Raw genomic sequence first — 17,663 nt, 5'->3', positions numbered from 1 at the left:
TTTAATCTTTAAAATGTCCTGTTTTCTTTTTTCAAATATTGTGACTCAATTTATGATCTGTTTGGTTTGGAGAAGTTCTCATACAAATTGTTAGTATGTCAGGAGGATTTGTTCACGTAAAGAGTATTTATTCTGTTTACTGTTTTGCTGTGATATAAGATGGTAAAAATTATTTATTCTTTCAATATGTGTTGGAGCAGCGGATGGCATTCCCAATGACAGTAGTGACAGTGAAGTGGAAGATAGAACTACTGCTAATTTGGCGGCTTTAAAACTTGATGAGTGGCTCAATTTTAAACTAGAGCCAGAGGTAAGTTGCTTTTTAATATGTAATAAAACTTTCTTTCATTCAGTGAGTGTGAACTACTCTGCTCCACAGTATGATAAAAATTTAAACTTTAATATTGAGTCTTAGTATTAGGGAATACAGATTTTTTTTTTTTTTTTTTAAGTTTTAACAGGGCGCTTGTGCATGGTTTTCTGTACCAGGTCTCCCCACTCGCCCCAGCAAAGGACTTGAAAAACCTAGTGTGGCTCAGTATTTATGGTTATTGGCTAAGTCCACTTGTGCTGTTATAACAAAATACTACTACTGGATAATTTATAAAGAACAGAAATTTATTTTTCATAGTTCTAGAGGCTGTGAAGTCCAAGATCTAGGTGCTGGTAAGGGCTGCCCTCTTCTTCCAAAATGACAACAAAAATGTTGTTTTCTCACATGGCAAAAGGTGGAAGTGCAAGAGGGATAAACTGTCTCATCAACCCCTTTTGTAAGAGCATGTCTTTCTAGTCATCTCTTCAGTTCCACACCTTCAAATACTTCAAATTTTTAGAGGGGATACAAAAGCATTCAAACCATATTAGAAATATTTGAATATTTGTATACGTGTAAGAAAATATTGAACATTTGGTTACATGAGAATTCCTTTATTTTGGACAACTCTGTTTCTGAATGAGATCATTCTGTTTTCTTTTTTTCATATACTTCTGAATAGGGAAGAATAAATATATCTTTTCAAATTATAAAATTTTTTGACAAAGGCTTCCCTTAATTCCACTTGTACTTTTAAAGCTCATTCTATATCTATTTTGGGGTTCAACCAAGTGAACAGTGGTTAACATGAGCTAGGTTTACTTTATTTTCCATGCATTCATTCATTATTCCAACCCACTGTAGTTGCATTCCCATTCCTACCAACCCTTTTTTCATTGAAATGGTACTTGCCAAAGTCAGCTGTCTTCTCCATGTTGTCAAAACCAGTATGTCTTTGATAACCTTTAATAATCAACACTGTTAATAACTCCTTTTTGTAAACCTGACCTCCAGTTTTTTCCTTCCTCACTTCTGCCTCAACTTTTTAATCATTAGTTAGTGTCACATTAACCCTTATTTCTTCCTCTGTTGTTATTCCTTTTGGAGTTGTTTCATTGACTTTTTAAAAATGCTTTATGTATATGCCTTTTAATATATGCCAGGTATACTTCATTAAAGATGTTCACCGACTATATGTGTTTGTACATATACACATATGTGTTTGTACCTTAAACTTTAAATTCTCTAGTTCTCTGTGCCTTGTTCTTTTCTTCTTACTCTCTGCGCAATCCCTGCGAACCTTATCTTTATGTGTAGCTTTAGTAACCGTGTATACACTGATGTACTCAAGTTTGTATTTCTAGCTTAAGTGTTTCAGTGATCCAGCTGCCTTGTGGGCACCATCATTTGGATGTTCTGCAGACACTAAAGTATGACATCAATAGAATTAAGTGTATTTTTCTTTATTTGCTTTGCTACTACATTTTCAGTAATGATTACATTATACCATAACCAATGTTTACTGTCTCTTTTATTAGACTATTTGATTTGTGTGTCTTTGAAAGCTTAGAATATGATGAACGAGAGATTTCACTTCATTCATGCAACAAAATTAATGACATTAGTAAATTATGTGAAGTATAAAATATGTTCTTTGGAAACAGTTGTAGACCTTAGCTAATAAGTAAAAGTATCTTGCATATGTTACATGAATTTTACTTATATCTATTTGAATGGAGGAAACTTTTGTTATAGGCAGCCAGTTTATCGCTGCAACTGAGACAGAAGTGGCATAGCTTATTTTTACGTCGAATGAGAGCTCCGTCTAAACCTTGGTCTCAAGTTGATGAAAAGTTGATGAAGCTACCATAAGAGCAATTATAGCCGTTCTAAGTACTGAAGAACAGTCAGCGGGTTTACAACAACCATCTGGGATTGGCCAAAGGCCAAGACCTATGTCTTCAGAAGAACTTCCTTTGGCATCATCTTGGAGATCAAATAATAGTAGGAAAAGTTCAGCAGATAATGAATTTTCCGATGAGTCTACTACTGCAGAAAGGTAAGTTTATGACATTCTATCTAAATAGAAGATTTTCTCCAAGAAAATGAATTATTTATAGTATTTAATAATTATTTTCTTAAAATCTAGGTTACATAAAAGGATTATAATATGATTGAAAGAGTTTTATACTTGGAAAATATAATTTTAACAAGTGTTAAGCTGTATGAAGGATTTTAAGCTACTGATACTTAAGAGTTATCTAATAAGGCTATTCTTTTCAGGAAAAACTCCAAATGTTTCATTTCTGGAATTCACAAATTTAAGATTTCTTAGAAATGATAGCAACATTTAAAAATTATATATTTTAGTTGATACACATCAAGTGACATTTTCTTGTTCTCTGCAGTGAGAAATAAATGGCTCTGGCCATTTAAAGAACAACTTTCCCATAAGCCTTACCTAGTAACAGTATTGCTGACTAGCATACATAAAAGTACTTAATTTACTCATTCAGTGACACATTGAATGCCTGTTGTCCTTGGTGTAAGGTATATAGCAGAGAACAAAACTGATAAGATCTGTTTCTTCACAGAGTTTGCATTTTATAGGGAAAGGCATTATAATAAATAAGCTACAAATTTACTGTCATGTGAAAAAAAATTGTTTTCATGTTACATGTGCCAAATTCTTTTGTTGCTTCTAGTACTTTGCAATTATGTGTGCTGAATTTCTTAAATGATTGTTAATAAGGTGTCATGATTTTATTAAATGGTTGTTACTAAGAGAGTTCTTGGCTTGGTCATGTAACTCAGTGGTAGTGTGCTTGCCTAGTGTGCATGGGACTCTGTGTTTGATCTCTAGCACCACATGCACAAAAGAAGTTCTTAATGTAAAAATACATTTTAGTAATACAATAGTGTTTATAATGATCATTGGGTATGATTTAGAAATATTTCTGGTTATGGAGTTGTTTGCTGGTATCAAATTTTAGTTACTTTTATATCAGTTAAAAAATTCTGCCCTGTTAGATTTGATTATTTGACAAATAAATCTTACCTATGAGGCAGAGTTTGATATTGTTTGAAGAAAGTCTCTGTAGTAAGAATATGATTTCATAGTTAAAAACTGAAACCATAAATAATGGTATGTGATGCTTACACACTTTTCAAGGCTCAGGTGGAGTTTTTAATACCTTCTTTTGATTAGATTTTGCATATTTGCATAAAACTTGTCTGTTAAGACTTCAGTGAAAGAGAAATTTTAAAAACTTGATTTCCAAGTTGTTTAGTTATAATTCAGCCACTTTCTAAGAAACCTTGTGCCTTTCTCTCTGGTGTAGACCCTACTGAGAAAAAGACCCAAAAAGTGCATTTTCTACTTAGGACACTCCCACTTTTTGAAAATATCATTCTGAAGTTTTCTTGAAGACTAGTTGTTTAGGATGTAGGAAATCATTCCCATAGAAATTGTTATGTGGTATTATTATCCTTATAAAAACTTGTTAGTCCCATAGCAGCACTTTTAAGTATATGTGTGTAAATGCATTTGTATACTGGGACACATACATTTTTAGACATGAGAAATTAAGCTTAGAAGCTTTATATATAAAGCTTCCTTTTTTTTCATTTATAAAAACAATACATGCTCATTTTAATAAAAATAGGGAAATAGAGAAAATAAGTGAAATTAGAAAGTATAATTTAGAAACTGGTTATTTTATGAATTCGTTTTTTAAATGTGATATTGCTATTAGCCTCAACCTTTTTCATTTCTTTGCAAGTTGCTGCCTGCCACTCTTCATTCTTTTACCAGTTAGGATTTCATTTTTTTTGACTTTTGGTGGTATTAATAGATAAGGCCTTGAGTTCATGTAGCATGGTGAAGAATAGAGTGAGGACTCTTAGGTAGATTTATTTCATCTTTTGGTTCTCCAAGCATTTTTTTCTTTTTAATTAAAACATAACAATTGTACATATTTTGGGCTTTGAATGCAGTGTTTCAGTACATTGAAACAATGTATACAATGTTATCGAATCAGGGTAATTAGTATTTGTATCTCCTATCATTTCTGTGTTTGGACCCTTCAAACTCCTTTCTTCTAAGTCTTTATAAAATATATAATAGCTTATTATAAACTTCAATCAATTCTACTGTACTGTAGAACACTAGAACTTATAATTAATATCTGTTCTGGTGCCATTAAGCCAAACCTCTCTCCAAGCTGCACTCACCCCACCCCACCTTACCCTTTCTTGCCTGTAGTAATCACTGTTTTACTCTAGGAATATTTATTTTCAAGGGAAAAGCTATAAAATTAGTGGGATTGCTTCTTAGGAAAAGGTATTTATAGTTATAATTTTCACTATAAGGGAGTAACCGATTAGGTAACAATTTCTTTTAATGAAATTTTCTTGATGTGGAAACTGTTAAATAATAGCATTTGCCAATGTTTCATCCTAAAATTATACCAATGTTGTTTTTTAAAATATCATTTTATAAATAATATTTTGGTGATAGAGGGTAACCCTTTTTCCTATTAATAAATTAATAATTTTTGCCACTGTATCTATATGAGAATCTTCTTAAATGAAAATTTAGGTAAAGGTTGGTGGGAACTTTTTGTTTCTACTTGAATGAAATTTTTGGGGAAAGAACACATATGAGAGAAAAGCTAGAATCCTTCTCAGAGCACAAGACCAATTTGAAAATCACAAAACTAGACATTTAGTTCCATTGACAACATCATTTTAATTTTTTCTTTTTGGCAGAGCTGGGGATTGAACCTATGGCCTTGAGTATGCTAGGTAAGCGCTCTACCACTGTGCTGCATCCCCAGCCCCCACCATTTTAATTTTAATAAGATTTTATCTTCATTTAGGTTCTGTTACTGATTTTTCAGGTCCATTAATTACCAGGGCAAGAATGATGGTTGTAACAAGGTGATTCATTGGACCTCAGTTAACTGGAGAAAAATATACCTGAAGAGTTGTTTTTACACTTTATATTTTTTTGTTAATAATTTATATGTGCATTCATTATATATTTTATTGCTAATATTTTTAGGCTTTTAGCCATTTTCTTTCATTTGTTAAAGAATCCTGTTCTAAGATATTTTAAGAGAAGCAAACATGGGGATAAACTCCTTTAATTTGTTTTGAAGACAGAGTAATTATAATTTTAAGACAAGTGAAGCTTATGGATTATTGAAGACTTAAATTTCTGGTTTTATATTTATTATAACCATCATTAAACACAGAAAAGAAATTCCACAGTGAACTCCATAGTCTAGCTTGAACAATTTGCCAAGATTTTCCCCTGTTTGAAAAAATTTGCTTTTTTGTTCTTGCTTCTTTTCTTTTTTGCTTTACATATTTCAAAGTAAATCCCACACATCTTGACATTTTACCCTTCTATGTTTACATATATATCTCTTAAAAATAGGGACTTTTTTTTTCTGTACAGTTGAAGTGTAGCCACCAATCCCCTCAAAATTAACATTTCCCCAGTTATCTCAAACTATGGTTTTATTTAAATGCACATCCAGGAATTGATTATACTAGGTTTTCAAGTTTCTTGAGTCTGTTGTGATCTAGAGCATTTCTTCTCAACCTTTTTGAAGAAACAGGTCAAGGTCGCTGGAACTGTGAGATACCCCACATTCTTGGTTTGTCTCTTTGTTTCCTCTTGGCATCATTTATTCTTATACTCTGTGTATTTTGTGTAAACTGGAAGCTATCTGTCAAGGCTTGATTAGATACACTGTTTGTCAAAAGAATATTTTATAGGTGATGTTGTGAACTTTATATTGTGACCAGGAAATACTTAATGTATGGTTGTACCACAAAGACCCATACTTTAAAAAAAATTGTAAAATTTCTGAGTGATATGTTTGTGGCATTTATTCATAGAATTTTTGATTAGAAGAATCTTAGAGTTTACTTTGAATAATCCTTTAATTTAGCTGATCAATTAAAGCACAGATAAGAGAGTTGCTCAGGATCACATGGTGTTTGTTGTAAACTTAGTACTGTTCTCGAAATCTGTATCTCCTAACTCTAGTCCAGCATTCTTTTCACTTTACCACACTGTAATTTTTAGTAGGCTTTTAAAATCTATTTTACTTAATAACCTTTCTGATCTTAATCATTTAAAATGTATATTTTACTTCATTTTTTAAAGTATACTCATATAGCCCAGCTAATTCTTTTTCTTTTTCTTTTTTTCCTGTGCTGGGGATCCAGCCCAGGGCCTTATGCATGCTCGTTAACTGTCGTACTACTGAGTTATACTTCACAGCCAAGTTCTGTTATTTCTGAGCTTTTAAACATAATAGAAAATTAGATTCCTTTAAAAAAGACTATTCCATACATCATGTCATTGGGACTTTTAATTGAAATAGCATCAGCTTTGTATTACAAACTTAAATATAATTGATATTTGCTTCCTCCTTGCTCAAGAGTATTGATGAAATCTCCATCTCCAGCATTACACCCACCTCAAAAGTACAAAGATAGAGGAATTTTACATCCTAAACGAAGCACTGATGACCGATCAGATCAATCTTCTGTGAAATCTACAGACAGCAGTAGTTACCCCAGTCCTTGTGCTAGTCCTTCTCCTCCATCTTCAGGGAAGGTAAAGTATCTAAAAGTAGACGTAGTAAGGAACTCATTTGTAGCACTACTGATGTTACATATTTTTCAAAATTATAAACAATTCTGTTTTTTAAATTATGAACTATGAAAAATTGAGGCTGGCATACTGGCGACACTTTGAGTATGTTTTTTAGTTTCCTGCTTGCCAAATAATTTATTTTAAGACTAACAGATTCATTAATGTCATATAGTTAGGCAGCTCATTGTTTCTTTAGAAGCTTTTGGGTTAAAACAAAGAACAAAAGATTGTCTTAATTTAAAATAATTTTGGTTTATAATTTCAGAATTGAAAAGTTTCATTTCATTATTTGATTTTTACAGTTCAATAGTTATATTAAAATATACAAATTAAAAAATAAAATGGAGAAGATAGATTAGGGATAGGAATGTATGAGATGTTTTTAAGGAACTGAAAACTATCACTTAAAAATATTGTAACAGAATTTATTTATATGTTCAGAATATGTTAACTTTTAACTTTCCTGAGTACCTGATTAAGTAAGTATTTGATTAGGGGTTTGTGGTTTGTTGAAAATGTTTGCTAAAACACTTTCGTTCAATGGAAAGAAATGTTTTTCTGAATTTGCATTCTTAGGGTTTGAATTTTTTGTCTTCTTTTAAAATACTTTAAGTATAATTTACATATAATAAAATTTGCCGATGTAAACTGCAATTTAGTGAATTTCAACAAATGCATAATTGTGTATCTGCATCACAGTCATGTACAGAAAACATTCCCATCAACCTAGGCCTTGGAAACTTTCCACTGACTGTTCTTTGTCCCTTGAGCTTTGCCTTTTCTAGAATTTCCTATTTTTGAGTCTGATTTATTTCATTTAATACAGTGCTTTTGAAATTCATCCACATTACTAAATGTATTATTAATTACTTTTATTTCTGGGTAGTTGTCCAGTTGATGGACATTTGGGTTGTTTCTAATTTTTTGTTTTTTTTGTTTGCTATTATGAATAAATCTGATGTAATATTTGAATACAAGTCTACATGTAAATGTGTTTTCTATTTTGGACTGGATACCTAGAAGTAGGATTGTTGATTTGAATAGTAAAGATATTCTTAACTTTATAAGAAACCATCCCATGTTTTCTAAAATGGCACTTTTGCATTCTATTCAACAGTCTTCCATTTCCTCTATATCCTTGACAAAACTTGGCTTTATTAGTCCTTGTAATTTTGATTATTATAGGGTATATATTGTGATAGGCCATTGTAGTTTTAGTTTGTATTTCTCCAATGACTAATGATATTCTGCATCTTTTCTCATGCTTATTTGCTATCCTATGTATATAGTCCATGGGGAAATGTCTATTTAAATTTTTGTTCATTTTTTTGTTATTATTTATTGATTGTCTTTTATTGAGTTGAGTGAATTTCCTATATATATTCAGTGTATGAGTCTTAGTTGTATCTCCTTTGTAACTTTATTTCTGTCAATCTTTGACTTGCTTTTTCATTTTCTTAACGGTGTCTTTCAAAGAGCAAATGTTTTTGATTTTTTTTTTTAACAGACAACATGCCTTTACTTTATGTGTTTTTATTTTTATGTGGTGCCGAGGATTGAACCCAGTGCCTCACACATGCTAGGCAAGCACTCTACCACTAATCTATAGCCTCAGCTCCTGTTTTTTGATTTTGATTGAATCTATTTCATCACTTTTTCCTTATGATTACTATTTTTTATGAATATTTTTTTATACCGTTATTTTATTTATTTATTTTTATGTGGTACTGAGCCACAACTCTAGCCCCATGATTACTATTTTTTGTGCAACCCAAGATAACAAAGATTTTTCCTGCCTTCTAGAAATTTTGTAGTTTTATGGTTGGTACTCTTACATTTAGATATATGATCTATTTCAAGTTAACTTTTCTTTATGATCATGTTTTGACTTTTGCCTATACAATTGTTCCAGTACCATTTGTTGAAAACATTACCTTTTTTTCTATTGAATTACTTTGGCCCCTATGTAAAAAATAAATTTGGGGTCTGTTTATTGAACTCTGTTCAGTTTCACTGAGATTATGTGTGTGTGTGTGTGTGTACGCACACATATGTTTTTTCTCACATTTTTTTCTCCATTTGCTAATATACATTGATTAGATTATATAACATTATGGTGAATCTTGATATTGGTTAATATTTTGTCTGTTTGCTCATTTTTTAAAAATAGGTTTGGTTATTCTAGGTCCTTCATATTTTTATGTAAATTCAAGAAAGTCTTCCATGTTTTACAGATTTTTTTTTTTTAGTATTTCAAGTGATATTGCATTGAATTTATAGATACTTTGAAACAAATCAACAGTTAACATGTTTTAAGTCTTTAATTCAGAAGCATGGTATGTTTGTCTATATGTTTAAAATTTTTTCCTCAACGTTTTATAGAACTCAGTGCAGATATCATACCTTTTTTGTTAAATTTATTATTAGTATTTCATGTTTTTGCATGATTGATTTTTTTTTAAATTTTAATTTCTGAGGTTTCTTGTGTATTTTTATCCCGAAGACCTTACTTACTTCACTTATTCTGTTAGCTTTTTATGTATGTGTCTCAGAATTTTCTACATGGATAGTCATGCCATCTGTTTGTTTGTTTTGTTTTGTTTGGAGACATGGTCTTCCTGTGTTACCTGGGCTCATATCAATCCTCCTGCCTCAGCCTCCTGAATAACTGCAACTATAGGCATGTGCTACTGTGCTTGGCTAATGCCATCTATCTGTTAATAAATACAGTTATATGTTTTTCCCTTCTAATCTGATTTCTGTTTTTTCGTTTTTGGCTTCATTTTTTTCTGGCTAGAGCCTCTAATAAAATATTGAATTAAATGTTGAACAGACATCTCTGCCTTGATTTTAGGGGGAAAACATTAAGTCTTTTATTATTTAGCATGATGTAATTGTAAGACTTTTGGATCTAGTTTGCTGTGAGTTTTTATTGTGAATAAGTGTTGAATTATATTCAGAGCTTTTTTCCTACATCTGTTATCTGAAATCATAGCATAATTCTCCTTTTTGTCTGTTAATATGGTAGATTTCATTTATTATGTTTAAACATCACTTGATCATGATATTATCTTTTTTATATTACTGGGTTTGATTTTGTTAAATCAAAAATTTGTTTCGTGAGTTTTGTTCATGAAGGGATAGTGTTCTATAATATCTTTTTATGTTATCTTTGTATAGTTTTGATATCAGTCTTTTTTATTTTTGGAAGATAGTTGTACTGTGTAGAAAATTCTAAGTTGACAGCAATTTCCTTTCATTACTGTAAAGAAGTCACTCCATTTTCTTCTGCTTTACATAGTTCCTGATGGGAAGTTGATTGTCATTCTTACTATTGTTAGTATAGTCTTTTTCCCCTCTTACTGCTTTTTTTAATTTTTTTTTTTTTTTTTAAGGAGAGAGGGAGAGAGAGAGAGAGAGAGAGAGAGAGAGAGAGAGATATTTCAATATTTTTTAGTTTTCGGCGGACACAACATCTTTGTATGTGGTGCTGAGGATCAAACCCGGGCGGAACACATGCCAGGCAAACGTGCTACCGCTTGAGCCACATCCCCAGCCCCTCTTACTGCTTTTAAGATTTCCTTTTTTTCACTTATTTTCAGCAATTTGATTTTTTTATATGACTTGGTCTGGTTCTATTTATGTTTTTTAGTTTATCTATTTATAATATTCATCAATTTTAGAAATTTATGACTACTATACCTTTACATATTTTTCATCTCTTTACCCAAAAGGGTAAACCTTTTGGGGAACTCTGGATACACAATTGATTATTTCTGACCTGCAGAAAGATATCTTTTAGTTTTTTTCAGTCATTTTTCTCTTTTTGCTTTATTTTGGATATTTTATTGTTGTTTCCCTATGTTTACTGATATTTTTAATTTTGGTGTCTTACCTACCTTTCATTCTTTACAATGTGTATTCAAATATTATATTTTTATCTCTAGAAGTTTCCTTTGGGTCTTTAAAAAATAGCTTCTATTTCTCTTAGTAATGGTCATGACTTCTTCTGCCTTCTAGAACATTGTGAACACATTTATAATAGCTTCTTTAAAATTCATGTCTCCTAAATCTGCCATATCTGTTTCTGTTTTTTTTTTTTTCTTTTCCTGGTTGTAGGTCATACTCTCCATTTTCTTTCTATTTCTTATCGATTTGTTTGGCTGGTAGATTTTTGTTGTATTCCCTTAGTGTTAGTTTTTATTTTGTTATACAGTTTAATTTCAGTCATTTTAATTCTTTTATGGTTTGATTGTAAACAGTATTAGAGTAGGTTCACAGCAGTCTTCATTTTAGTATTAATCTAGTTCTGGTACTAAGTTGTGACCCTTTTGTGCATCTGTGCCCTGACTGTTATGATGTGTCTGTTCTGGCTGAAGATAACATGATATATTACCAGCCATTTGTGAGATGTGGGAATTATTTGGTTGATTGCTTTCCTAGCTCCAGCATATCTTTTTTTTCCCCTCAGTTAAATTCTGGTTAGTACTTAGCTAAAATCTTATGCAGTTCCTCTGGAGCTTACTTTCTGTGCAACTCCCTTCCATTTAATACATTGCCATGTAAATTATAGCTATCTTGGTCTATAAACCTCTTATCTCTGCATTTGCAATTCAGTGAGACTACTGGACTCTTTTGAGCTTCCCTTTGTTACCTGGAAACTGCCTCCAAAAGTAAGCTGGAGTAATCTTAGTTTTGCTTTCAGAATTTGAAAGTTCATTAAAGCATTTTCTGGAAATTCAAATGGAATATAAATCAAAGTTGATAATCCAGGATACTTTCTTGACAAGGCATTTTGTATGCTTTGAAAATGAGTACTTGTTTTTGACTCTTTAACTTCAATTTGATTGGGCCTTGTGTAGGTTTTCAGGCATGATAGAGCTATTTGCCTTTGTTGAATATTTGGTAAAATATTTAGTTTATTTGTTTTTGAAGATGTTATTTAATGGAGCCATTGGTTTTGAAAGGTCAATTTACCTTTCAAGAACTTATGCATTCTCTTATAGGGCTCAAAATCTCCTTCACCAAGACCAAACATGCCTATTCGATACTTCATAATGAAGAGTAGCAATCTGAGAAACCTTGAAATTTCTCAACAAAAAGGTATCTGGTCTACAACCCCTAGTAATGAGCGGAAGCTAAATCGAGCCTTTTGGGAGAGCAGCATGGTTTACTTGGTATTTTCTGTTCAAGGATCTGGACATTTCCAGGTGAGCCATCCTGAAACAGTACAATGAGCTTGTTCTGGCTGTAGGTTATACCATACAGATAAAAAGAAAACAAACTCTGGCTTTTTATTGCATCATAAGGCAAGAAAGTCTTTTTCTTAATTAAGGATTAGGAATGTTTTACATCTCTTCAAGGGGGTGCTAGAACTGGGATCTCTTTGTTTTTGCCTTGTCTTAACACAGCTTTTCTAGATGGACAGTTTTTTCTTCTGAAGACAACTTTAGATTACTAGTTCTCTGTGGATTAAAAATAATGAGAAGCATGACCTTTTGGTTATGCTTAAATTAAATAGGCCAAGAAAGTATTAACAATGAAGAAACCATGTTTTGTAACTCTTCTTGACTTACTATACATCTGAATTTACAAAATAATGAATTTGCTATTTGATATTCATTATAATTTTTAGAAATAAAAGTTAAGAGGTTTGATTATACTTGTTATATAATAATGTGGGCTTAGAACTATTGATATATTATTTGTAAACTGTTAATATTTGGAATTAGGCTAGAATTGGTCTTTCCTCTAAAATTTAGCAGTAAATCCTTATATAAAAAAATCACAAAGTAGGCCTTTTGTTGTTTTTTTGAGTGTACATTACTTTCATATTACATCTTTACCTTAAAATTTAAAACCTCAGCCTTAGCAGATAAATTTATATATTTTAATATCATTCTGCCTCTACCCTTTCCCCCTAATTTTACCTACAGGGATTTTCCAGGATGTCTTCTGAGATAGGAAGGGAGAAGAGCCAGGACTGGGGCTCAGCTGGACTAGGAGGAGTATTTAAGGTGGAGTGGATTCGAAAAGAAAGCCTTCCCTTTCAATTTGCACACCATCTACTAAATCCGTGGAATGACAACAAAAAAGTACAGATAAGCAGAGATGGGCAGGTATACACTGGCATTTAAATATTTTCTTTTCTTTTGCTATTAGTGCTTAGAGGAGAAGATGTACAAATACAAATTATATATTCCATGTGTACATGGAGAACATTTTGATATACAATAGAGCTGGTGTAAAAGCTGATTGAAATGTGTCTTATGTAGTTCATTGCTTTTTTAACATTTCATAAATTTTGCTTCTTACTGTAATTGCTTACAGGAAGTCTTTCATAAGTCATTTCATGGAGGTTTCTGTTATCTTACTTACTAAGAAATGATTAAAACTGAGTGCAAATAGGACCTAACTTTCCTATGTTCATATGTGAATACATGACCAGTGAAACTCCACATCATGTATAACTGCAAGAATGGGATCCTAATTACAATAAGTTATACTCCATGTATGCATAATATGTCAAAATACACTCTACTGTCATGTATATCTAAAAATAATAACAACAACAACAAAGAACTTGCCAGAAGGAAAAACTTGAAAAAAAAAAAAAAAGCTGAGTGAATCCTGAGGTCATTTGATTTAAGTCTCAAATGACAACAGTATTTAACTTCTTTTCATTTTAACTATGTAACTTGAATAAACAATCTTTTAATATTCTACTAATCTTTGTTTTTATTACATTTTGTTTGCCTTGGTGATGCTGTTTATGTGCGTTTTAAGCCGATCCCAGTGGTGGGAATTAACATATAGCACCAAACACCAGTGCTTGCTGCTTTATATAGCTTCTTAGAAATAAAGGGAGTTATTAGTCAAATTTTATGTAAAAGAAAAGAGACTCAGAGATCAGTTTTGCCTACTAAGATCTCACAGCTAATTATTTATTTGAGTCTGTGTGTCCCATTTCTCATCACCATGGGAAAGTTGTTAGTTTTTTTTTTTAAATTACTTATGCTGTTGGAGGACTATAAATTGACATTCTTTTCACTTCCATAATATTTTATTTTATAATAATGATATTGAAATAAATTTAATTTAAGTAATTCCTAAGATAAGAAAGTTTCTTGAAAAAGACCTGAGAACATCTGATTAGGCTAGATTTCACAATAAGCCTTTGGAAGTTCAAGTTGAGTGCTTTTGCTAAATCTGTTCTAAAAACAAAACAAAATCCATTATTTCTAGATAGACAGAATCCTAGGAAGACTCTATGAAAATTTGTCCATTTTGTCACAAAACCTGAGGTATTTTCAGATTGTGGTTACTTCATATATCTTAAAGCAAAGAATGAAAATAATGTGGACCATAGGATTTTAGCATGTCCTGGTAGAAAAATGAAATTTAAAGTGATTTCTTTTTAACATTGTTATTAGTATGGATTTTGGTGACTAAATAATATTTTCATTCCAGTTCTTTTTTATATTTATTTTGACTTTTCATTTACTTAGGAACTGGAACCTCAAGTTGGTGAACAGTTGCTCCAGTTATGGGAACGCCTTCCATTGGGAGAAAAAACCACAACTGATTGACACTTGGGTTTATACCATGCTTGACTTCAAGTACGGCAATGTTTGTTACCACTAGGATGACCTTCAGATTATTTATCTTTTTTTTTTAATTCTTCCAGAATTCTTATAATACATATGAGAACATCATACATATTATAACCACTGAATGCACTGACTTTCAAAAACTGAGATAAGGTTGTGCGTGCGCCGTGAATGGGTTTTTCTGGTTTAGAGTGTTGCTTCAGAATTACCATCTTAATTTATAAGATAAAAGGATCTTCTCAGTTTTTGTAGTGACCATTGGGAAAGATTATGTAATGTTAATTATATGTTTACAATGAATAAAATAGTAGTTTCAGCTATTTGGTACAACAGTAATTATTTTTAAAAAACTTAATTTGAAGCTAAACATTTCTTTAAATTATTTCACTACAACACTTGCTTATGACTTTTTAATGCAGGACAGGCCTGAATATATCAGTACATGTGAGCACCATTTTAAAGGAGACAACTTTTAATATTTATCATATAAAAACAACAAAATTCTAAAAATAGTGGGTGTTAATTAAGGGCTATTTATTCTGCCATTTTAAACCTCAGATGCATTAAGAAAAAAGGGAGGGATATTCTTTTTCTGTGATTATGAATGCAGTTATATCTGAAGAAAGGCAGAGTTCCTTCCTGTTTTTGATCAGATCAGATTAAGTGTTAAGTTTCATTCCTGTATGTGCCTCTTTTATCCTCATGTTCACCATACCTCTTCCTTTGTTCCTCTCATGTAAAAACCTTCACATACCTCTTTTGTGAGCACAATAATTATGACCACTTTGTTTTGGTTACAGAAACTTGATTTATACAAGTTAAAAATTCAAACAAATTTGTACACATTTTAAAAAGTGCTCAGCAGTTATTGGTAGTTTGGTTACTATATGTCTTTGAAACTAAAGCTCACAAGGACTACAATTCCAAATCCCTTCTTCCATTTATGTTTCAATTTCTCCCTTCTTTTGCATTTATAGTTTAATAAGTGGGGGATTTTTACCATTTTTTGCAAACATGCACTAATGCCAAATCTCATATTTCTTGCTATCTCAGTTATTTAGTTTGATGTCTTTGTGAAGTGTTGATGAAGTTTCCTTAGAGGCTTTTTCAAGGGAAAATTTAGAGGTACAGGAAAAAATGAATGAAATGTCATGGTCACTCAACTCCATAACAACAGATTTGATAGTACTTCTCATATGAGTCATTGTTATAAAAAGATATAAATCTTACTTAAAGGCAAAAACAAAACAAAAACTAAGTTCTCTATGTATTTGAGGACAAAGAAGTGAAAAATCATGGGTCAACATAAAATCTTGAGAACCCTTCTACTTTCTCTGGGAAAACATTGTATATTGGTGCATTAGTTTAGAATGTCAGCTGTGATTTTTGCCTGTATTAGTAGTTCTTGGGTTTTTTTTTTTTGTACTTGGAGAATACATGTAAATTGAGCCTATGTGAATTATTTTCCATTGTGCTTGTGTATTACATTTCTTTTCTTACTGTGTTTTCCTGATAATGTATACTTTTTAAGGTATTTACTTAGTAGTTCATAGTGTTCTAAATTTGGAAGGACTTCTAAAGAATAAAATTTGTTTTAATATTCTGTTTCCTAATGTCTAGCTCTATATGTAAGTAATGGACTTGTTGGTATTTAAAGTGAATACAATGTGAATGTAATTAAAATGCTGTTTGGGAAAGACATGAACTGAAATATACTTATTAAATGAAATTTCATTGAATTAGTCAGATCTTGTCATTTCTGATATCATCTAATAGGACTCAGGTAACAATGATCAATAATATTCCCTGAGATTAGTGAATTTCAGATACCTAGAAAAATAAATACTACATTGATACAGAAGGTGGTAGTTTTATATCTGTATCTGCCCCATGGCAAAAATTTCAAAATTTTTTACTATAAAATCTTTTAAATATTAATAAAATATTCAGAAATAACATTTAAGTACTTTGCACTGAAATGTTAGTATTTTTCCATTAAGAAAACAGCACCTGCTATTTGCCAAATACTTCTCATGTAGTAGTAGTACCTAAGACACTTGGTTTCCATCAGTCTACCTGTAAGGAAAATAAAAGAAGACACAGAGACAAGATGCAGAGGCAGGAAAAGATGTGGCTGCCCCTCCAAGCAGCTGTGTTTATTTATATCAAAAGTTATATTAGATAGTTAGTACCATGACTACATTATTATTTAGTATTCCTTTAATCCTTTAGGTGCTAGATAATTGAGATCAAAGACCAGGCTGATTAAGACACAGAGCCCTTTTTTCTAAGGACATTACCATAGAAACTAGTCAGATAGAAACAAGTCAGATAGTTCTCATTTAGCCAGTTGAAAAAAATGACTAATTAATCAATGAGAAAGTAAACCTAGAATAACAAATATGTGCTTGTTGCCTATATTGTGTGCTCACAGAGATAATGAAGAAGAGGGAAATTTACAGTGGGAACAGGTCTTTGGAGTCTTATTTTCATAATGAAAAATAATACCATTCCTGTCTATAATGGTCAGTCAGTATTAGAAATGGGCTCCCAACTTAGCATACTATAAAAGCTTTTCTAAGTTACCTGCACAGAATCTTTTGGTGAATGTATGAAACTGATTTTTCATATTTTAATTAGCTTTGAGATGCAAGAATATATTATGCATTTATAAGAAAATGTCTATTTTAGGAAATAAAAGTATCTTAGAGATTATATAAAGGAATGGATGAATAGAAAAAAATGTTTATTTAATCAAGAGTTTTTGTGGGGCTGGGGCTTTAGCTCAGTAGTACAGTACTTGCCTGGTACATGTGAAGCACTGGGTTCAGTCCATAACACATTTATTTACTTATAAAAATAAGTAAATAAATGTGTTATGTCCATCTACAATTAGAAATATTTTTTTAAAAGCATGAGGCTTATTTTACACTAGACCTGTTTTGATTGGGCAATTTAATACTGAGAATGAATACCTATAAAATGCATAAATTATTCTAAGCAATTTCTCAAGGAAGCATTTCCTAATTTTTTATCATTCTGAACAAACACTGGTAAAACAGTT

At 31.3% G+C, this 17,663-nt stretch overlaps 1 protein-coding gene across 1 annotated transcript in view; it reads left to right on the top strand.

The window, feature by feature from the left end:
• Window positions 1-17,346, top strand: part of Ythdc2 (YTH N6-methyladenosine RNA binding protein C2) — an 80,972-nt gene extending 63,626 nt beyond the window's left edge. Inside the window, 7 exon segments of the mRNA XM_077801286.1 lie at window positions 201-310; window positions 2,069-2,164; window positions 2,167-2,372; window positions 6,773-6,950; window positions 11,996-12,199; window positions 12,926-13,108; window positions 14,498-17,346. Of these exon segments, the coding sequence (XP_077657412.1) occupies window positions 201-310; window positions 2,069-2,164; window positions 2,167-2,372; window positions 6,773-6,950; window positions 11,996-12,199; window positions 12,926-13,108; window positions 14,498-14,578 (1,058 nt within the window). The 3' untranslated portion in view covers window positions 14,579-17,346.
• The last annotated feature ends 317 nt before the right edge of the window (window positions 17,347-17,663 follow it).

This window comes from Urocitellus parryii, chromosome 1, assembly GCF_045843805.1.
Source record: "Urocitellus parryii isolate mUroPar1 chromosome 1, mUroPar1.hap1, whole genome shotgun sequence".
NCBI classification, from domain to species: Eukaryota; Metazoa; Chordata; class Mammalia; order Rodentia; family Sciuridae; genus Urocitellus; species Urocitellus parryii.
Note: the sequence above shows the minus strand (reverse complement) of the source record. Positions and strands in the feature narration are given on the sequence as shown.